At 40.0% G+C, this 18,609-nt stretch overlaps 1 protein-coding gene across 12 annotated transcripts in view; it reads left to right on the forward strand.

Annotated features, from left to right (window-relative positions):
* RAPGEF2 (Rap guanine nucleotide exchange factor 2) overlaps positions 1 to 18,609 on the forward strand; it is a 255,991-nt gene that overhangs the window by 153,208 nt on the left and 84,174 nt on the right. The window contains exon 1 of one of the 12 annotated variants that reach the window (XM_043902323.1): positions 7,140 to 8,290. The exons of 9 other annotated variants lie outside the window; for them this stretch is intronic. In XM_043902323.1, coding sequence (XP_043758258.1) covers positions 8,231 to 8,290 — 60 coding nt within the window. In that variant the 5' untranslated portion in view covers positions 7,140 to 8,230. Of the gene's footprint in view, positions 1 to 7,139; positions 8,291 to 18,609 lie in introns of those variants that run through there. 2 more of the 12 variants (XM_043902325.1, XM_043902326.1) reach the window with 2 other exon arrangements.

Here is an 18,609-nt window from a genome sequence, read left to right on the forward strand (position 1 = left end):
ATTTAATACTTGTATGAATGACATTTGGATGGTATACATTGTAAGCTATTGAATTTGGACTTACTGGTTTTCATCTACTCTTTTCACCTGTCAAGTTAATTAAAACACCTAACTTTGTCATTTAGCAAGTTGGACATATTTTTTGAATGTACAACTATCCTGTGTCTATGTCCTCGTTTTATAACTGGTTTAATACTGGGTTGCCCCTAAAGTTCATTCATTTGAGGAATACATTATTCAGTACAGTTCGTGGTAAAAATGGAAAACATGTCTTTTAGTTTTTACTTAAAACTGAACAAACTTTTTGTTTTTCAGTCACTAAGTTGTGTCCAACTCTTTGTGACCCCATGAACAGCATGAGTGAACTTCTCGGTCAATCCAATAACATTTCACAGATTACTTTTGAAAAAGTTTAAGTGAAATCATGCATTCATTCTTCATTTAAACAATTACTATGTGTTAAGTAGTATAAATAAAACATAATTTATCATTAACATATCAGACAAATAAAATGCTGTATGGTCCTGCCTTCAACTAATTTACATTCCAGTTTGTGGTCAATATTTCTCCTTTTGTTGAATAGAAATAGATAGTTAGCAATGTATTGTGCTCATGCAAACATACTAATCATAATGGAATAGGTTACATGTCAAATTACTAATAAAGATAATAGTTGCCGTTTATATTTGGAGTAGTGTTGCTCTATGAAATACTGCAGTCAGGAGCCCACTTTGAAGCCTTGTCTTTAGAAAAAGCAGTGAGGTGATTACAGTTACAAGGATTCTGCCTTTGAACTTGAGCAATTTGAGATGAAGTCTGGTCTTTTCTTAAAACAGGTTCTAGAGAATGAGGTAAGCTTTATGAAATCAGCTGTTGAAGTCTGTTCATTTTTCAAATAAGTGCATTTTGAAAAGCCCCATTCTGTGTGTTGGAATTTCTAACTCGCTTACAGACTTCTTTATTTTTTTTTTGTTTTTCTGCATGTCTCCATTTCATGCCAATTTTTTTTTAGGCCATGCTGTGCAGCTTGCAGCATCTTGGTTCCCTGACCAGGGATTGAACCCCTGCAGTGGCAGTGAAGGCACTGAGCCCTAAACATTTGACTGGCAGGGAACTCTCCATTTCATGCCATCTTTTAATCTTTCTCTTCTATCATGATCCATGTACAGGTCGGTTAATTAGTTATTACAGGTTGGTTAATTAGTTTTTCAATTGTGAGTCAGATTCAGCATATGTAGTTTGTTGTCAGACCCCCTTTTGTGAAAGAAAGACATTGCCTAAAGATTTCTTTGAATATATCTTGTAAGTATATCTGGCTTGAGATTATATCTTTTTTGGACTCACAATTAGATCTTTCTGATAATAAGTGTTAAGTCAAGTAATGGTTCCAAGTATTTCTAAAGCCTGCGTTAAACTAAACTCAGATATTTACTCAACAGTTATTATGTCAGGCATAGTGTCGGTATCTCTTATTTTATTTCATAAATTGTTTTAAACAAAGAACCTGAGGTTCCTTTTTATTGGTCAAAGTAGAAAAAATAAAAAAACTATAGCCCAGATTTCCTCTGTGAGGAGGATGTGTGTGTGGGACCTGTCTGAGTTTACCCAGAGGTGAACTAGATTATGTGAAATGTAGAATTGAGTTAACGATGTGAAGAATTTGTCAGATTATCAACATTTCTTTCTTTTTTTTTCCAAGAAAGAAATCGTAATACTAATGGGATATATTGGGTTTAGGAAAAGAGAAGTGAAACTTTGACCATACCTAGCACAGTTTTGCATTGGCTTGGTGCTTATGGATTTGATGTGGTCATATAGAAAATAGCATTTTAAAATGTCATTTCTTTGATGAACAATAAAACATTAGGATTTATGTTTATAAAATTTTATGTTTCCAGTATCGAAGAATAAATTCTTCCTTCCTTTCCAACAGATTTTCTCCAACCTCTATAGTTTTTCCTCTGAGGAACAGAGAAGAGAGAAAAAAATGAATGTAGTATAGTGGATAAGTAAAATAAATGATATTAGAAAAGTAGTTTCTATTTTCTGTTCTTCCAAACTACTGTGTAATCTTATACACAATGATATTAGAAACGTCGTTTCTATTTTATTTTTTTCCAAACTACTAACTGTGTAATCTTATACACTTTAGTTTTCTGTGAAAGATGAATACATTATTTTATTGCTTCCCTTGGGTTTTGACCAAGCTTAATTAAATGTTTGTAAAGCACTTGGAGATCTATGGATAAGCACTGTAGGTATTATAAATAAATAAACGCATATTAATCCTAAATGTGGTTAATAATTACTGAGAAGAGCAGACCATTTTTCTCAACTTCATAGTAATTAAAAGGGAATACTTTAGGTAGAAAAAAGTATAAGTGAATATGATGGTTTTAAATTTAGCATGGAGATTTACAGTAAGTGATTTCTTGATGTGTATGTAATCTCTATCTTTTGGGTCATTGTTACTGATGTGGCTCAGTGGTAAAGAATCTGCCTGCCAGTACAAGAAACACAGGAGACATGGGTTCAATGCTGGGTCAGGAAGAGCCCCTGGAGAAGGAAATGGCAACCCGCTCCACTATTCTCGCCTGGAAAATTCTATGGACAGAGGAGCTTGGCAGGCTACAGTTCATGGAGTCACAAAGAGTCCGACACGACTAAGCATGCGTGCACACAGACGTTCTCAACACAGGCAGAAAGTTGTTACGTGGTCCTTTTGCAGTAGCTGAATCTATTGAGTGCTGTTTGCTAAACCTTGATGGTTAAGAAATAGGATAAGCATAACTAAATTCAGCCTAAGTGTGATTTTTTTCTTATTTGGGTAAAATCTGTACTACTGGGTTCTCTTAAATCTTCATATTTTATGTTTGGCATATCATAACCTGGTGTAGTTAAACTTCTGTGTACAAGGTAGTATGGGTAGTAGGATTTCAGTGCTGCCCTCATGTGTTTTTTAAAGTGTGGAGGTTGTAGGCGTGGAGCCAGCTTGGGAGAGAAATCACAGCAGTCTTAGCACAAAAAAGTATCCAGTGCCTGAGGATGTGTGATTCTGACTTCATCTACCCGGGTCCCTGATGAGTTTAATTTCCTCCTTAAGAGAAGTGACAGGTTTTCCGCCAAGATGAGCAATGTGAAACTTTGTTCCTAAGGTTGGCTGCCATCAGCATGGCGGTTATGTGACTTAATCTTGGAGAGGGTCTTCTGTCATCTGGACCTGTGGGACATGGGCTAGATGGTGAACGTCGTGTGACTTGATCATTTAGTTCTGGAGTTGCCATTGACTTTCTGTGTGTGTGTGTGTGTGTGTGTGTAGTAGTAGTAGTGGTACTAATAGTAGTAGTAAAATACATATAACATTTAAATTGATTATTTTAACCATTTTTAAGTGTACAGTTAAGTAGCATTAAGTACATTCACCTTGCTATGCAACCATAATCATCCATTTATAGTACATTTTCCTCTTGCCAAACTGAAACTCTGCACCCATTAAACACAACTCCTCATTTCTCCCTTCTCCCAGCCCCTCACAACAACCATTCTCCTTTCTGTCTATGACGTTGATTATTCTGGGTACTTCGTATAAGTGGAATCATACAGTGTTTGTTTTTATGTGACTAAATTATTTGCTTAGCATAGTATCTTCAAGGTTTATCCTTGCTGTAGCTTGTGAAGAATCTTGGTCTTTTTAAGACCGAATATCCCATCATATGTATAAATTATGCCATACTTTATATATGCATTCATTCATAGGTGGATACTTGGTTTGCTTCTAGCTTTTACTTTTTTTCTTTCAAGGTTTTATTTTTTTAGAGCAGTTTTAGGTTTACAGAAAAATTGAGAAAAAGGTAGAGATTTCACAGATATCTCTGCCTCCATGGATCATAGTCTTACTCACCAGAATGGTACATCCTTTTTTAAAACCAAGGATGAGCCTACCATATTCATGCAAAGTCCTTAGCTTACCTTAGGGTTTAATCCTGATGTTGTGCAGATGGGTTAGGACAAATGTATAATAAGACATGTGTCCATCATTTTAATATCATACAGAGTATTTTCCCTGTCCTAAAAGTCTCCTCTCTGTCCTAAAAGTCTTCTGTGCAGCACCTCTTCATTCTACCTGCACCTCATCACTCCCACCTGCAACCCCTAATCTTTTACTGTCTCTATAGTTTTGCCTTTTCCAGAATGTCATATAGTTGGAATCATACAATGCGTACTCTTTTGAGATTGGCGACTTTCACTTAGTAATATGCACTTAATGTTTCTTTATGTCATTTCATGGCTTCATAGCTGGTTGCTTTTTCTTGTTGAATCATATTTCGTTATCTTGACATACTACAGTTTATACATTCATCTACTAAAGGGCATCTTGGTGTGGTTTCCAAGTTTTGGCACTTATGAGTAAAATAGCTTAAATATCTGTGTGCAGGTTTCCATGTGGACATATGTTTTCCACTGCTTTGGGTATATATCAAGGAGTGGGTTGCTGGATCATCAGATAGAAGCACGTTTAGTTTTGTTAGAAACCACACTGCCTTCCAAAGTGGCGTACCATTTTGCCTTCCTATCGACAGTGATTGAGAGTTCCTGCTGCTCCGTCTCCTCACCAGCGGAGGTGCTGTTATCAGTGCTCTGGATTTTGCTCATCCTGATAGGTGTGTCCTAGTATCTCATGGTTGTTTTGATTTGCATTTCCCTGATGATATAAGATGTGGATCATCTTTTCATGTCCTTAGTGCCATATGTACATCTTCTTGATGAGGTTTCTATTAAGGTCTTTGGCCCATTTTTAAATCAAGTTTTATGTTACTGTTGAGTTTTAAGAGTCCTTTGTACATTTTGGACAAGTTCTTTATCAGATGTCTTTTGCAAATACTTTTTTCCCAGTCTGTGGCTTGCCTTCTAGTTCTCTTAATATTGTCTTTTAAAGAGCCAAAGTTTTTAATTTTAGTGAAGTCCAGCTTATCTGTTATTTCTTTCATGGATCATGTCTTTGGTGTTGTGTCTAAAAAGGCAGTAGTGTACTCAGGGTCATTTATTCCTGTCTTGTAGGAGTTTTATAGTTTTGCGTTTTACATTTAGGTCTGTATTCCATTTTGAGTTAATTTTTGTAGATAGTGTAAGGCCTGTTTCTAGATTATTATTATTATTATTTTACGTGTGGATGTCCATTTGTTCCAGCACCATTTGTTGAAGAGACTGTCTTTGGTCTCTTGCATTGCTTTTTCTCCTTTGTCAGATATCAGCGCTGACTACTTTTAAGTAGTTTATTTGTCTGTTATAGAAAGATCCTTGGCATTTTGATAGAGAATGGTTTACAGGGTCAAATATGCTCTTGTCAGTGTCCATTCTTAGTCCCTGAGGATTTCATTCATTCAGAAACCATGTAGCATGCTGTGCACTGCAATACCAGGGACACACAGGCAAGCATGATGCCAGTCCTCATAGACAGGGGTGTGTAGCAGGGTAAGCGCATAGTAACTGCTCAAATATAAGTGTAGAGTCACAGCATGGCAAGGACATGACCCACAATATGACGGTAAACTTGAGGGTGTTTCACCAGGGTGTTGTGAGGGGTGCAGTAGGAGTCGGTCTGGAGAGAGGGTTAAGGTGAGTTGAAAGCAGAGGAAATAGGGTGCAAAAAGGTCCTCTTCTTCTTCAAGGAAGCAGTGGGAAGCCATGGCTTTTCTTGATGTGGAAAAGGGGGCTCAGTGGATTCGGGTGAAATGACCAGATTTTAGTTTTAAAAATATCTCAGATGTCATTTGTTAAACGGGTGGCACGGATGAAGTTAGAACTGCACCCAGAGAGTTTCCTAAGGAGACTTCTGCAGTTTTCCAGGCAAAAAAAAAATCATGACTGGAGTGTGATGATAGTGACGGAGAGGAAGAGAAATCTGTTTTAGAGAGAACATCATTACTGGGATGTCGTGATGATTGGATGTGGAGAGGGTGTGAAGGGTGACTTGCTGATGTCTCAGTCGTATCTCAGGACCATGGTGGTCCTTCATCGAGAGGACAGTGGGATGAGGGATGATGGAACCAAAGCAGGTGATTCCTCGAGAGGTCAGGTTGTGAAGTGGGGAAGCCATCAGACAGCAGTAGCCTGGTAACCTCAGGAGAATGCAGGATATCAGCAGGGTTTCTAGGCTTGGTTTTGCTTTTGAGATGGGAGAGACCTGACTGGTTCAAAAGTCAGTGTGGAGAACCTCTAGTGGTGAGAGAGAGGTTGAGTGTATGTGGGAGAAAAGGTGTAATGGGTAATACAAGAAGTCTGTGAGTAGGGCGTGTCTGGGGGAGAGGGATCCAAAATAGAGATGTGGGGGGCCTGGCTGCCTTCACGTGTGAGGGGAGGAAAGAAGATAAGCGCTGTGGGTGTGGCTTGGTAGGGAGAGAAGGAAATAGGAGTCAGCAGGCATGAGCAGCTCCAAAGTCAACTGTTCCAGTGGCTAGATGTTCCGTATTTATTTTCTATTATGTACTCCATTTATGGATAGAGATGACCGTGAGAAACGGGCCAGGGCTTCCAGATTAAAATGTCCACTATAATGCTCCCTTTTCATATAACCTACTTACCTGGGTGGAGTTCAGAGTCTGTGGCAGAATAATACAACCTTATTAAATCTCAAGTTTCTGCCTCTAAGTTTTTTTTTTTTATAATCCTGGGCAGGTTTATTTTGATATTATTTGCAAGTTGCTATGTGTGTGTGTATGCGTGCGCGCATGTGTATGGGTGTTTGTGAAAAATCACATCTTCTAAATTTATACAGAGCTTGCATTTTGTGAATTTTTGGTGGTTTCCTATAGCACAGCGATATTTGAGGGTGGGGAAAGTGGTCACATCCATTCTTGTTTCTTCACCTTGGTGAAAAAAATCATATTTTAGTTCAAAGCTGTTCAAGTAAGTCCTTGCTCTGCCTTCCCACCCTGTCTTCAGTGATATTATTTGGAGTCAGCAATCAATGGATTCCACCCCTCTGAGACTTGCTTAACCTACAGCTGCTGATGCAACACAGGCAAGAGCACGTTACTTTATCTGAATTGTCCATCGCTACCTTAATGAGTGAAATGGTTAAGGAGAGGAGGGGGCGAGCCTTAAGGAACGTGTGTACCGTTTGAGCTGAATATTTCAGTGTATATAGGGGAGGGAGGGCGAGAGAGAAATCCACTTACATCACTAGAACTGCATTGACTGTGAGCCTTGCAGGTTAAGAGACAGACTCCAGTGTCTTGCTTTCTGCAGGAAGCAGCAATGCCGCCTGTTTCCTAAGAGGAATTTTTTATTTAGAAAAGGAAGCTTTCTCTCTACCCAGGAAATGGCTTTCCTTGTGCGTTGCTATGCCAACTGCCTGCAGCCATGGTCCTCCAAAGTAAGCACAATAATGTAATTATATTGGTGTATTGCATTCAGACTCCTGCTTCTCGAGACTGTGTGTGTGTGTGCATGTGCCGTGTTTCTGTTAGTGACTCTGGCTGGCAGTCGTGGTTGTGTTGAGTGTGAGGGACAGACATCATTAGATCAAATGTCCATCAGTGTCATGCCGCTGAGATTAATTGTGCAAACTTGGTTAGTGGAGTGGGACAGAGATCACTGGTCACTGCTCTGTCAGCATCACTGGCAGCCAGGGAGGAGGTCCCGATTCACACGCTCTGCCCTGGTTCTTTCTTTCTTCCTCTTCTTTTTTCCATGGTCGGAGGGGTCCGTACGTGTGATTGCAAATGAGACAAGAGTATTAACAATGCTTGGCTGAATGCTGGAGCCTGGTTCCTCCACCACCCTAATATCATTCTGTAGGAAGCCTTTTGGAGGAGAGTCTGTGTGCAGTCAGCCATTTTAGCTTTTTTTTTTTTTTTTTTCTTTCCTCCTTTTCTTTTGCCTCTTGTTCTTCAGTCTCAGAAGTGATCTTGCTCTCAGGGAAGACTGAAAGCTGGATAAGGTTTCCCGGGTCTCGCCATAGCTTGAGATGGTTAGAGTTTCTGTGTTGTAAAAATGGAGACCGGCAGGGTCGGGCAGATCCCTTTTCTGGTCCGCAAGTGTGAGGGTTTTCAGCTCACCGGTAGTGAGACTTGAGGCTGCAGCTGACTCTCCTCCTCCTCCTTTTTTTTTTTTTTTTCTTGCTTTCTGTTTCTTTTTTCTTTTAATTCATTGCTGTCAAGGGTGACTTGCCGTCCATGAGAGACTGTTACATGATGTGTAAATTCAGCCCAGCATATGTTTCTTCATTATGAAACCACTAGCAATCCCAGCTAACCATGGAGTTATGGGCCAGCAGGAGAAACATTCAGTAAGTACCTCAAATGCTGCTTGTGCTTCCATCGCACGTCATAGAGAACGGCTTTAAAATGGGGATGATCGCTGCTTCTCTTCAGGGGAGGCAGGGTTTTTAGAGGGTATGACATTCTGCTTGGAGGAGGGAGGGTAAGTTACAGCTGACTTGTTCTTCCAATTTTATTGTGATTAAAAAAAAATTTTTTTTAAAGGCAAGACCAGTAGTCCACTTAAAGCAAGATCACAAACATTGGTAGATATTGGACGGCTGCTTTTTTATAATCAGAAATTAAAGCTTGGCAATTCAGCTTTAACTTAATACTTGAATAGTTTCTTAAAAATATTTGTATAGTTGAATTTCATGAGAGATCACAAAAAGGTTATTGGGAACAGGCGTCTGTAATACGGAATTCACATGTAGGCTTGGGGGAGGGAGGAGAGCTTTGGCTATTGATTTGGTAATAAAACGATCAGTGAGGCTCATCTGACTTCTTAATGTGTATTAACAGGTGATGAGAACACAGGGTTTTTTTTTTTAATGCCACGAGTGTTGCTTCTTTATAATTGATCCCATGAGTCAGCCCTGCATTTGTCATGCTGAAATCCCACAGGCAGCTACTGCTGTTTGTGAGAAATACTTTTCTCTGGTTAATCCCAAGTCCCAGCCTCCTGCTCCAGGAATGCAAGTTCTCACTTTGCTGCCTTCATATCACCATGTTGGAAGTTTGCTGCCATCACACTGATTCATATGTGTGTAAATATATGTGTATTTAACTGTCCTGGATGAAAATGCATATATTTAGGCAGCTTATATAGTCATTAGTCTAAATATTTTAAAAACATCTATTCTTATATCCTGGCATCTGGCAAGTATTCTGCTAGGGTATAGGAATTATCTTTTATGTATACTAAAATGGTTGAGATGTTAAACTTTGAAAATGGAGATAAATTGCTGAGGCTTTGAAAATGTATAGACAGAAGACCATGAATTAGAATATTTAGATGCCTGGATTTGTGGGTCTAATTTGGTTTTGTTCACCATCTTGAACAACATTATTAACTAAATCTGAGAGGCTTTCTGGGATGCAGTGAGTGCAGTCCCAGGGTGGGAGCCACGGATGTTCCCGGGCTGCGGCCGTGTTGGAGGAGTGTTACGATGCAGGGCTCAGAGCCCAGCCCCTTCGTAATGAGATCCTTGTGGTACCTCACTAATTAAATCTCTTCGGATCAGATCCAAAAAAAGACCAGCCTTATACTTAATTTCACTAATAAGAAATGTTGTTATAGAGAAGTTCCACTCTGGTTAGATTTTATTAACAGGGCCTCTGACGTGAAGCTCCTCTGCGCTCGGGAGTTTTCCAGGGACCAGTAAGCACGTTCCTTAAACAGCACTTGAGGAACCTTAGAAGCAAAGTTCAAATCACAGGCTCCTTGTTTACCTTTTTCATTGGTTCTTTCTCAGAATGGAGAGATGGGGTTACTGAAATTTGTAATAACATAATTATTTTTTATTTTATTTTATTTTGTCTGTGCTGGGTCTTCACGGAGATGCGCGGTCTTCTGTAGCAGAGGCGCCTGGGCTCTCTAGTTGGCCTGTGGGCTTAGTTGCTCTGCAGCATATGGCATCTTAGTTCCCTGACCAGGGATCGAACCCGCCTTCCCTGCAATGGAAGGCAGATTCTTTACCACTGAACCATCAGGGAAGTCCCAATAATAATATGATTTTAGTGAGCAGAGAAAATTGTTAAACTATTTACTGGTGGGGAAGGAAAAAGTTATAACTACATTTGTGAATGTGGTATTACCTGTTCAACCATTCAAACAGTGCATAGAGGCCTGTTCTCAAAAGCATATTTGTTTCCTAACAAGCGCTTTATGTTTTACTAAATTCCAGGGTAATGCTTTTATAAAAGTAACCCTAGCCAGAAGATTTCTGTGAGTCAAGTGCTGTCTAGAAAACATGTAAGGGGTGTCTCCCATGACACTTTTGTGACAGATTGAAGTCCTGGAGTTCTCCGTCCAGAGCAGCCGCCAGGACGGGTTGTCAGGGTCTTGCTACCTGGTCCTCATCGGCCTCTGGTTATCTAGACTCTGCTGGTTAATGAGCAGACTTTCAAGATTTGAATGTTTGCAGGAGTTGAAACAGGAGAATCTTTTAAGATTTTAATTTTGTGCAGGAGTTGAACAGGGGAATAACTTTCCGGCTCTCACATAGTAGGTGACTCAGTAAATGGCTGTTGAGCAAACGTGAGTGGGACGCCCCTCTTTGCCCTGGGAGGTTTTATGAGGTTTCACGAGGATAATGTCAGAGCTAATTTTAAATGAGTAAAACTTAGTAATGTCACAAGTAACTTCCATTTTTGCCTCTTCAAAAAGTTTGTGGCTTTTAAGTGGCTTTGTTGCTTTGACTTCAGAAGGGAGTGAGATGTTGAAAGGCACCACCATTAAACTGGGGGCTTTTTTGCTACAGCTGTGGCTGAGCCCAAGGAGTAACCTCAGTTTTTCGACCTTGTGAGAATCTTCAGGATCTCTAGGGGCTTTTTCTTCTTGCCTTGTCCTGCTCTGTGTCATCTCAGCTGCTGGCGCTAACAGGCGCGCAGTAAACATTGTCGGATTTCTCACGTGAATGAGTTTGGGGGCCTCATGTAACCCTTTACACTAGTGCGTTTATATGTGTTGTCGCCTTGCATCACTGGTCCTCTCCACCTGGCCGGGCGTGAGTACTGAGGTGAACATCTGGGCTTCACCAAGGCCTCGCCTAGTTCTGGGCTTCCTTCTTACCACCTAGTGCTCAGTCTCCAGGGGAGCCTTGTGATCTGAGGAATTTTGACAATAAGAGATTATTACCATTTTAAAATGTATGATAAAACTGCATTTCCAATAGACCACTATGGAACACTAGGGGTACAGACTGATAATAGATGTTACATGAGAAAAGCTTCACAGGCTTAGTAAGTTGGGGGAGACCTGGGGGTGACATGCGAGGGGTTGTTACTGTGTTTACGAGCCGTTCTGCCTTCCACCCTCCTTTTCACCCACTTCGGATGAACTAGCGGGAGGAGAGTTCCTTAAGGGTGCTTTTGAAAGCTGTGCACTGTAGAGTGACTTAGAAACTTTGTACATTTTTTAAATGAATCCGTTAAAATAAGTCAACTTGATACTATTGAACTGATCATCTGTTTTCCAGTTGCACTTTTTTGTAGAATTATTGATATATATAGTGCTCTCTACTTACAATAAGTGAGACTTCAGTTGTGATTAAATGATACTTTTAAAAAAGTGGCTTGTATAAGAAAATGCCTACTTAAATGCAGGGAATAAACAGTGATAGCTATCATTTATGGAGCACTTATTATATGACAGGCACAATACCATGTGTCCTGACTTTATAAAAATCCTCTAAGGAAAGATTTATTATCACCTTTTTCAGTTCAGTCAGTTTAGTCTCTCAGTCGTGTCCGAATCTTTACGACCCCATGAACTGTAGCACACCAGGCCTCCCTGTCCATCACCAACTCCTGGAGTCCACCGAAACCCATGTCCATTGAGTCGGTGATGCCATCCAACCATCTCATCCTCTGTCGTCCCCTTCTCCTCCTGCCCTCAATCTTTCCCAGCATCAGGGTCTTTTCAAATGAGTCAGGTCTTCGCATCAGGTGGCCAAAGTACTGGAGTTTCAGCTTCAACATCAGTCCTTTCAGTGAACACCCAGGACTGATCTCCTTTAGGATGGACTGGTTGGATCTTCTTGCAGTCCAAGGGACTCTCAAGAGTCTTCTCCAACACCACAGTTCAAAAGCATCAATTCTTCAGTGCTCAGCTTTCTTTATAGTCCAATTCTCACATCCATACATGACCACTGGAAAAACCATAGCCTTGACTAGACGGACCTTTGTTGGCAAAGTAATGTCTCTGATTTTTAATACGCTATCTAGGTTGGTCATAACTTTCCTTCCAAGGAGTAAGCGTCTCACCTTTTTAGATATGCTGAAAATGAGCCTTAGAAAGATTAAAAAAAAAATAGTTTTCCTCAGGACTAGTAAGTGGTGGAGCATCATTGGAGCCTAGATGTGTCTGTTTTCATAGCCCTGTTGTACCCACCACTGTGTCTTGCTTCTCTTTCTATGGCCAGGTTTAATCTGAATCAGGTGTGTGGATTGTGTAGTTATCAGAGCTGATGTGAACTGTTGGAACACACAACTTGAAAAAAAGGCTTGCTTTTCTCCTGCTACTCTTGTTTCTCCCGGTATGTGTGACATTCCAAGTTCATATATTATGATCAAAATTATCTTACAAACTTTTAAAAACATAGTTTTGTAAAACTATTTGATAATATTTCTGTCAACCAGTCACAGAAGGACAAGCACTGTATGCTTCCACTTATAGGAGGTCTCTGGACCAGTCAGATTCATAGAGACAGAGGGTAGAATGGTGATTTTACAGGTTGGAGGAGGGGGAAGTGGAGACTACTTCTTCAGTGGGTATGGAATTTCACTTTGGGAAAATGAGAGAGTCCTAGAGGTGTATGGTGGTGACAGTTGCCCAGCATTGTGAGTGTATTTAATGCCTCAGAACTGTACACTTACAGGTGGTTAAAATGGTTAATTTTATGCTTTCTATATTTCACCATAATAAAAGAAAATTAAAATGTTAAAAAAAAATCGTGCTTTGGTCTCTTCGGATGTTGTCTTGAGACTTGAGTTGGGATGATTAGGAACAGTTATCATTTGGCCCGATTCCTTTTCCTCCTGCTCTTCTCTGTTTGGTCCTGTTGGGACCAAACAGTTTTAATTGCTGTTTAACTCTTTCAGCATAAACTTGATCCTTCAACTTCTGCTTCCTTTGTAAGTTCTGATGGCCTGCCCGTGGCCACCTGTGCTCCACGGGCAGCCCTGACCTGGCTTTTCCGCGGCCCCGTTTCTGCTCACGACCACCTCTCTGAAGTCCACACCCACACTGGCCATGACTTATCTGTAGCCACAAGTCATCATTTTATGAGCCTGAGTTCCTACTGGTCACCAAGGCCCTCTGTAATCTACCTTCTCTAACTAAGGAGCACATTCCCCCCATCCCCACCCGCCCCCTGTGCTTTTTTCATTTAGGACAAAATGCTCTGATTACAGACACTAAGGGCTCATTTTCTTTTCTCGCTTCTCAGCCTGCAGTGCCATGTGCTTGACTTTCATTTGCTCCTTGCCTCTATTCATCTCTGCTTCCTCTGAATGATAATTCAGTGGCACTTAATATGTAATTCTTAATTTTATTAATTTTTGTAATTGGCTTGGTCTTTACAGTTAGATGAGACATTGTATCTTGAGTGAATTATCCACCTTCCTGGTACCAGGTGTGACGGATACAGTTGGAATGAAAAACAGTTTATCAACTGTTGAGAGTACAGAATAGAGAGACTTTTCTAGGAAGAATCACGAGTGAGGCTTCCAAGGATATGAGGAATTAGGAGGTTATGAGAAAAACAATGAGATCATCACTGTTGGAATGGATTATATCAGGGAGAATAGGGCAATACAAGGTGGCAGAGGAAGGTGTTAACCTAACAAATTAATGGCCATAATATGAAGGTCCAGCAAAGGAGTTAATCAACCATCTCTTCTCCGACTCCCAGCTCTCTGTCTTTAACTAGAAAAGATCTAATAAAACTTAATTTTTAAAAAATTGCTTTTATCCTACCATGACCGTCTGACCTTGTCTATAAACACGGGGTAGAGTGTCTTCTTAATATAATTTTACTGATACATTTTCCTTAGCAGTGTGGAAGATAGCACTGAGATTAATCTTAGCTGTTAGACTATGCCTCTTTTGGGTTAAGATTCCACCTCTTCTTTATCTGATCTTTATTTTGTCTATTATGACAGATATATTTCCTGAGATGAAATAAACGTATCTCTTGGGGGAGGTTTTCTACTGTGCTAGCTCACAGAGGCCTGAGAGGAAGCAATATCCTATTGTTTTATTCAAGGACAAGGTCATCTTGTCTTGGATTTGGGCCAAGAAACCCTGGCAACAAATAATAGATCTTTTTACCCTGTTAGAAGTAAAGAAATATATTGTAGGGACTTGCCAGTGCATTGTGTACACTGCTTATATGTGTAAGATTGAAGAAAGCTCTGCCCCATTGTAGGACATATTAAAGAAAAATCCTTATATTTGGTCAAAAGAAGAAGCATACTTTCCACCCTTGCTTTAAATATTGTTTAAATTTAAATACAAACTACATAAAAATAAAACCAATTAAGATTAGTAGAAAAGAGAATTCTCAGAATGCATCTTTTTAGAATATCAATTACTTCTTTAATCATTGTAAAATAAAAATTAGTTTTAATTTCTCATTTAAAATATCATATTTTATATGTTTGAAATATTGGTATTTAAGCCAAAGTAAATACTCTGTAAATTTGAGTCATATAGATATAATTGGAGAAGGAAATGACAACCCACTCTAGTATTCTTGCCTAGAGAATCCCAGGGATGGGGGAGCCTGGTGGGCTGCTGTCCATGGGGTCGCACAGAGTTGAACATGACTGAAGCAACTTAGCAGCAGCAGCAGATATCCCTGAACCCTTGATTTTAGGCCTGACCATACTCTTAAATATTTTATTTAGGTGATCTGTTTAAGAATCCTTCTAAGAGTGATGACTCAAGTTTTCTTTTTCCTGTGCTTAATAGTCATTTAAAAATTATTTTTATTTAATTTAAATCCTTGATGAAGTACCTTTTAGTGCTTACTTTATGTTGTTGTTTAGTCACTAAGTCGTTCCCGACTCCTTTGTGACCTCACGGACTGTAGCCCACCAGGCTCCTCTGTCCATGGGATTTTCCCTGGCAAGAATGCTGGAGTGGGTTATCATTTCCTTCTCCAGGGGATCTTCCCAACCCAAGGATTGAACCCGCGTCCTCTGCAGGTGGGATCTTTACCTCCAAGCCACTAGGGGAGCCCTTCCTTCATGTACCCAGTGAAAAAAGTAACTTATGTATGTAGCAGTCTTTTCAAAACTTTTCCTACTAAAAGCAAATGACCACTTTATCGTTATCCATGTATTTTATTTGGATTATGATTTAGTTATAAACTTCAAAAAAATAAGATTTTAAAAACAAAGGAAAAGGAGTGTCTGGATGGGAGAAATACCTGTGAGAGAAAGCGGGGTGCAAGTGTGTGTGTGTGTGTGTGTGTGTGTGTGTGTGTGTGTGTGTGTGTGTGTGTGTGTGTGTGTGTGAGATTTAAATGAAAGTTAGTCAGTGTCCTCCAGGTCTCTGTTAATTTCTTTGCCCTGAGATCTTTGCTTTCTCTGACCTCCTTATTTTTCTTCACCATTAAGAAATGGCCTTTATTTTTGGAGACCTGAAACGTGCTTATGATTGTTTCCATGTACAGTATTAAAATGCCAGGATTATTAATACCATCTTAAGTGTTACACAGAACAAGTTAAATAAAAGAGTCTATTTTGGGGAACATAGAGAGGAAGCTTGTTCAGAAACACACAAGAGACCAAAAACGCACATTTGCACGCTAAAGCACATAGAGAAAAGATATAAAAGAGCTTCCCCCATAAAGTATCCTGTCCTTCTGCAGACCGTAGCACACACTGGCCTCTCAGACCCGTGGTCCCTGGCCCTCCCTCTCCTGCTGGTCTGGAAACACCCTGGCCACATAGAATGGGCCAGTTGTCAGCCTCTGCCATTTCTGCTTGTGACCAAACCTCTGGAATGGGTCTTTCAAAAAAATCTTTATTTACTTTTGGCTGTATCGGGTTTTCGTTGTGGCACTCAATCCTCTTTCTAGTTGTGGCATGTGGGGTCTTAGTTCCCTGACCAGGGATCAAACCCATGTCCCCTGCATTGGAAGGCAGACTCTTTTTTTTTTTTTTAGCTTTTTATTTTGTGTTGTGGCAGTTTGAGGTAAATATTGAAGGGACTCAGCCATACATATACATGTGTCCGTTCTCTCCCAAACTCCCCTCCTATCCAGGCTGTCACATAACATTAAGCAGAGTTCTCTGTGCTCTACAGGAGGTCCTTGATGGTTATCCATTTTAAATATAGCAGTGTGTACATGTCCGTCCCACACTCCCTAACTACCCTTCTCCTTATCCTGGAAGGCAGATTCTTAACCACTGGACCACCAGGAAAGTCCGTAGTGTAAATCTTTTATGTTAATTATTCTGTGTTCTCTCTCTCTCATATCTGTATCTATCTATACTATATATAGAGTGTACATGAAATATAATGATGTGTGTTTGTATGTGCTCAGTTACGCAGTTGTGTGTGACTCTGTGTGATCCCATGGACTATAGCGCACCAGCCTCCTCTGTCCATGGGATTTTTCAAGCAAGAATTCTGGAGTGGGTGACCATTTCCTCCTCTAAGGGATCTTCCCGATTTAGGGATCGAACTAGTGTTTCCTGTGTCTCCTATATTGCAGGCAGATCCTTAACTACCGAGCCATCAGGGAAGCCATATATAACAATGGCTCTTGTTTATTTGTACAGTTTGTGATATGTCATATTTGCAGTTTGTCCACCAACCTCCAGTGTTTCTTCTGTACTTTAGGTCATTGTGCAAATATCCCCACATGCTACACATCTCTTCACTTTGTATCAGTATACCCTGTCCTCTTCATCACCTATACTACATATTCATCATAAAGGCTGTTCTCAGAACCATCGTGGGCATGGACTCACTTTACAATATTTGACCAATAAAGTGCCAATCTGAAAAACACTTTTGAACTACTAAGGTACATATTCTTAGCGAACTATGGAGAAGTACATTACAGGTTTATAATATTGACTTGGTTTGATTGTAAAATAAAGCATACCCCCATATGTATACATGTTATTTCATGCATGTGTGTGTGTGTGTTTGTGTAAATATGATTGATCCAAAATTTATTTCTAGTTTACATATGTAGAAAAAGCTTAGAATTCTGTAAGTTTATTGGCAGAGGCTAATTTTCAGGGCATGGCAGAGGATGAGATGGTTAGATAGCATCACTGACTCAATGACATGAATTTGAGCAAACTCTAGGAGACAGAAGAGGACAGGGAAGCCTGGCGTGCTACAGTCCATGGGGTCTAAAGAGTTGGACACGACTTAGCAACTGTAACAATGACAGTTTTCAGGGATATCTGAAAATGTGTGTGATCTTTTGTGATAACCATTTTATTTTCCTATAGCTCTATTTTGAAGTGAAGGTTGCTCAGTCATGTCTGACTCTTTGTGATCCCATGGACTTTATAGTCCATGGAATTCTCCAGGCCAGAATACCGGAGTGGTAGCCTTGCCCTTCTCTAGGTGATCCTCCCAACCCAGGGATTCAACCCAGGGATCAAACCCAGGTCTCCAACATTACAGGGGCTTTGCTCATAGCTCAGTTGGTAAAGAATGTGCTTGCAATGCAGGAGACCCTGGTTCAGTTCCTGGGTCGGGAGAAAGGATAGGCTGCCCACTCCAGTATTCTTGGGCTTCCCTTGTGGCTCAGCTGGGAAGGCTCTATTTTAGAGATCTGAAAAATACAGATTAAGATGGGAGCCCCTTATTATGTGTTATCTCCAATAGGTCAACATTTCACTAATTTTAAGTTCCAGTGTACACCATTATGCCTTTGATAATAAGAGACAGTGAAATATGACTATAGAAAAGGTGTATAATTATAATCTTTTGATTGTCTCTCTTTTCCAAGAAAAAAAAAGAATGGGTTCAACTGAACAATTTTACTCTTTTAAGTATTTTTGATAGTGAAGTCACTCTGTTTTTCATTTTTCTCAGTAATTAAGAAAACTTTGGAGTTAAGTGGGAGTGTCATGCCATGTAGTTTTTCTGAGTTTTCTGGAACTGAGACATTCACAGTACCTTTAATATTAGTGCAAAAGATTGCTTACGGTTGTTAGTAAGAATTCGAAGGATTCTGTAGTTACTGGGCTACCGTGGCTGGGTTAGTAGGGCAGGGTGCAAGGTTCGCAGAAATTGAGGGATGGGTACAATTTACATGTCAGGATTCCAGTAATTGAGAATGTCAGGGATTAAATTAATTTTTTCTTTGTGGCTAATTAAAGTTAGACTTGTTTTCTTTATTTTCTTCATTTTTAAATGATAATTTAAAAATATGAATTTTTTAATAATACCTACATACTAACATATAAGGCCTCCTATTTCTTATTGAGCACTTACCTGGTGGCTCAGACGGTAAAGAATCTGCCTGCTCTGTGGAAGACCTGGGTTCGATCCCCGGGTGGGGAAGATCCTCTGGAAAAGTGGGTGGCAACCTGCTCCAGTAATCTTTCCTGGAGAATTCCATGGACAGAGGAGCCTGGCGAGCTA

The sequence above is a fragment of the Cervus elaphus genome, chromosome 5 (genome assembly GCF_910594005.1).
Source record: "Cervus elaphus chromosome 5, mCerEla1.1, whole genome shotgun sequence".
Lineage (NCBI taxonomy): Eukaryota > Metazoa > Chordata > Mammalia > Artiodactyla > Cervidae > Cervus > Cervus elaphus.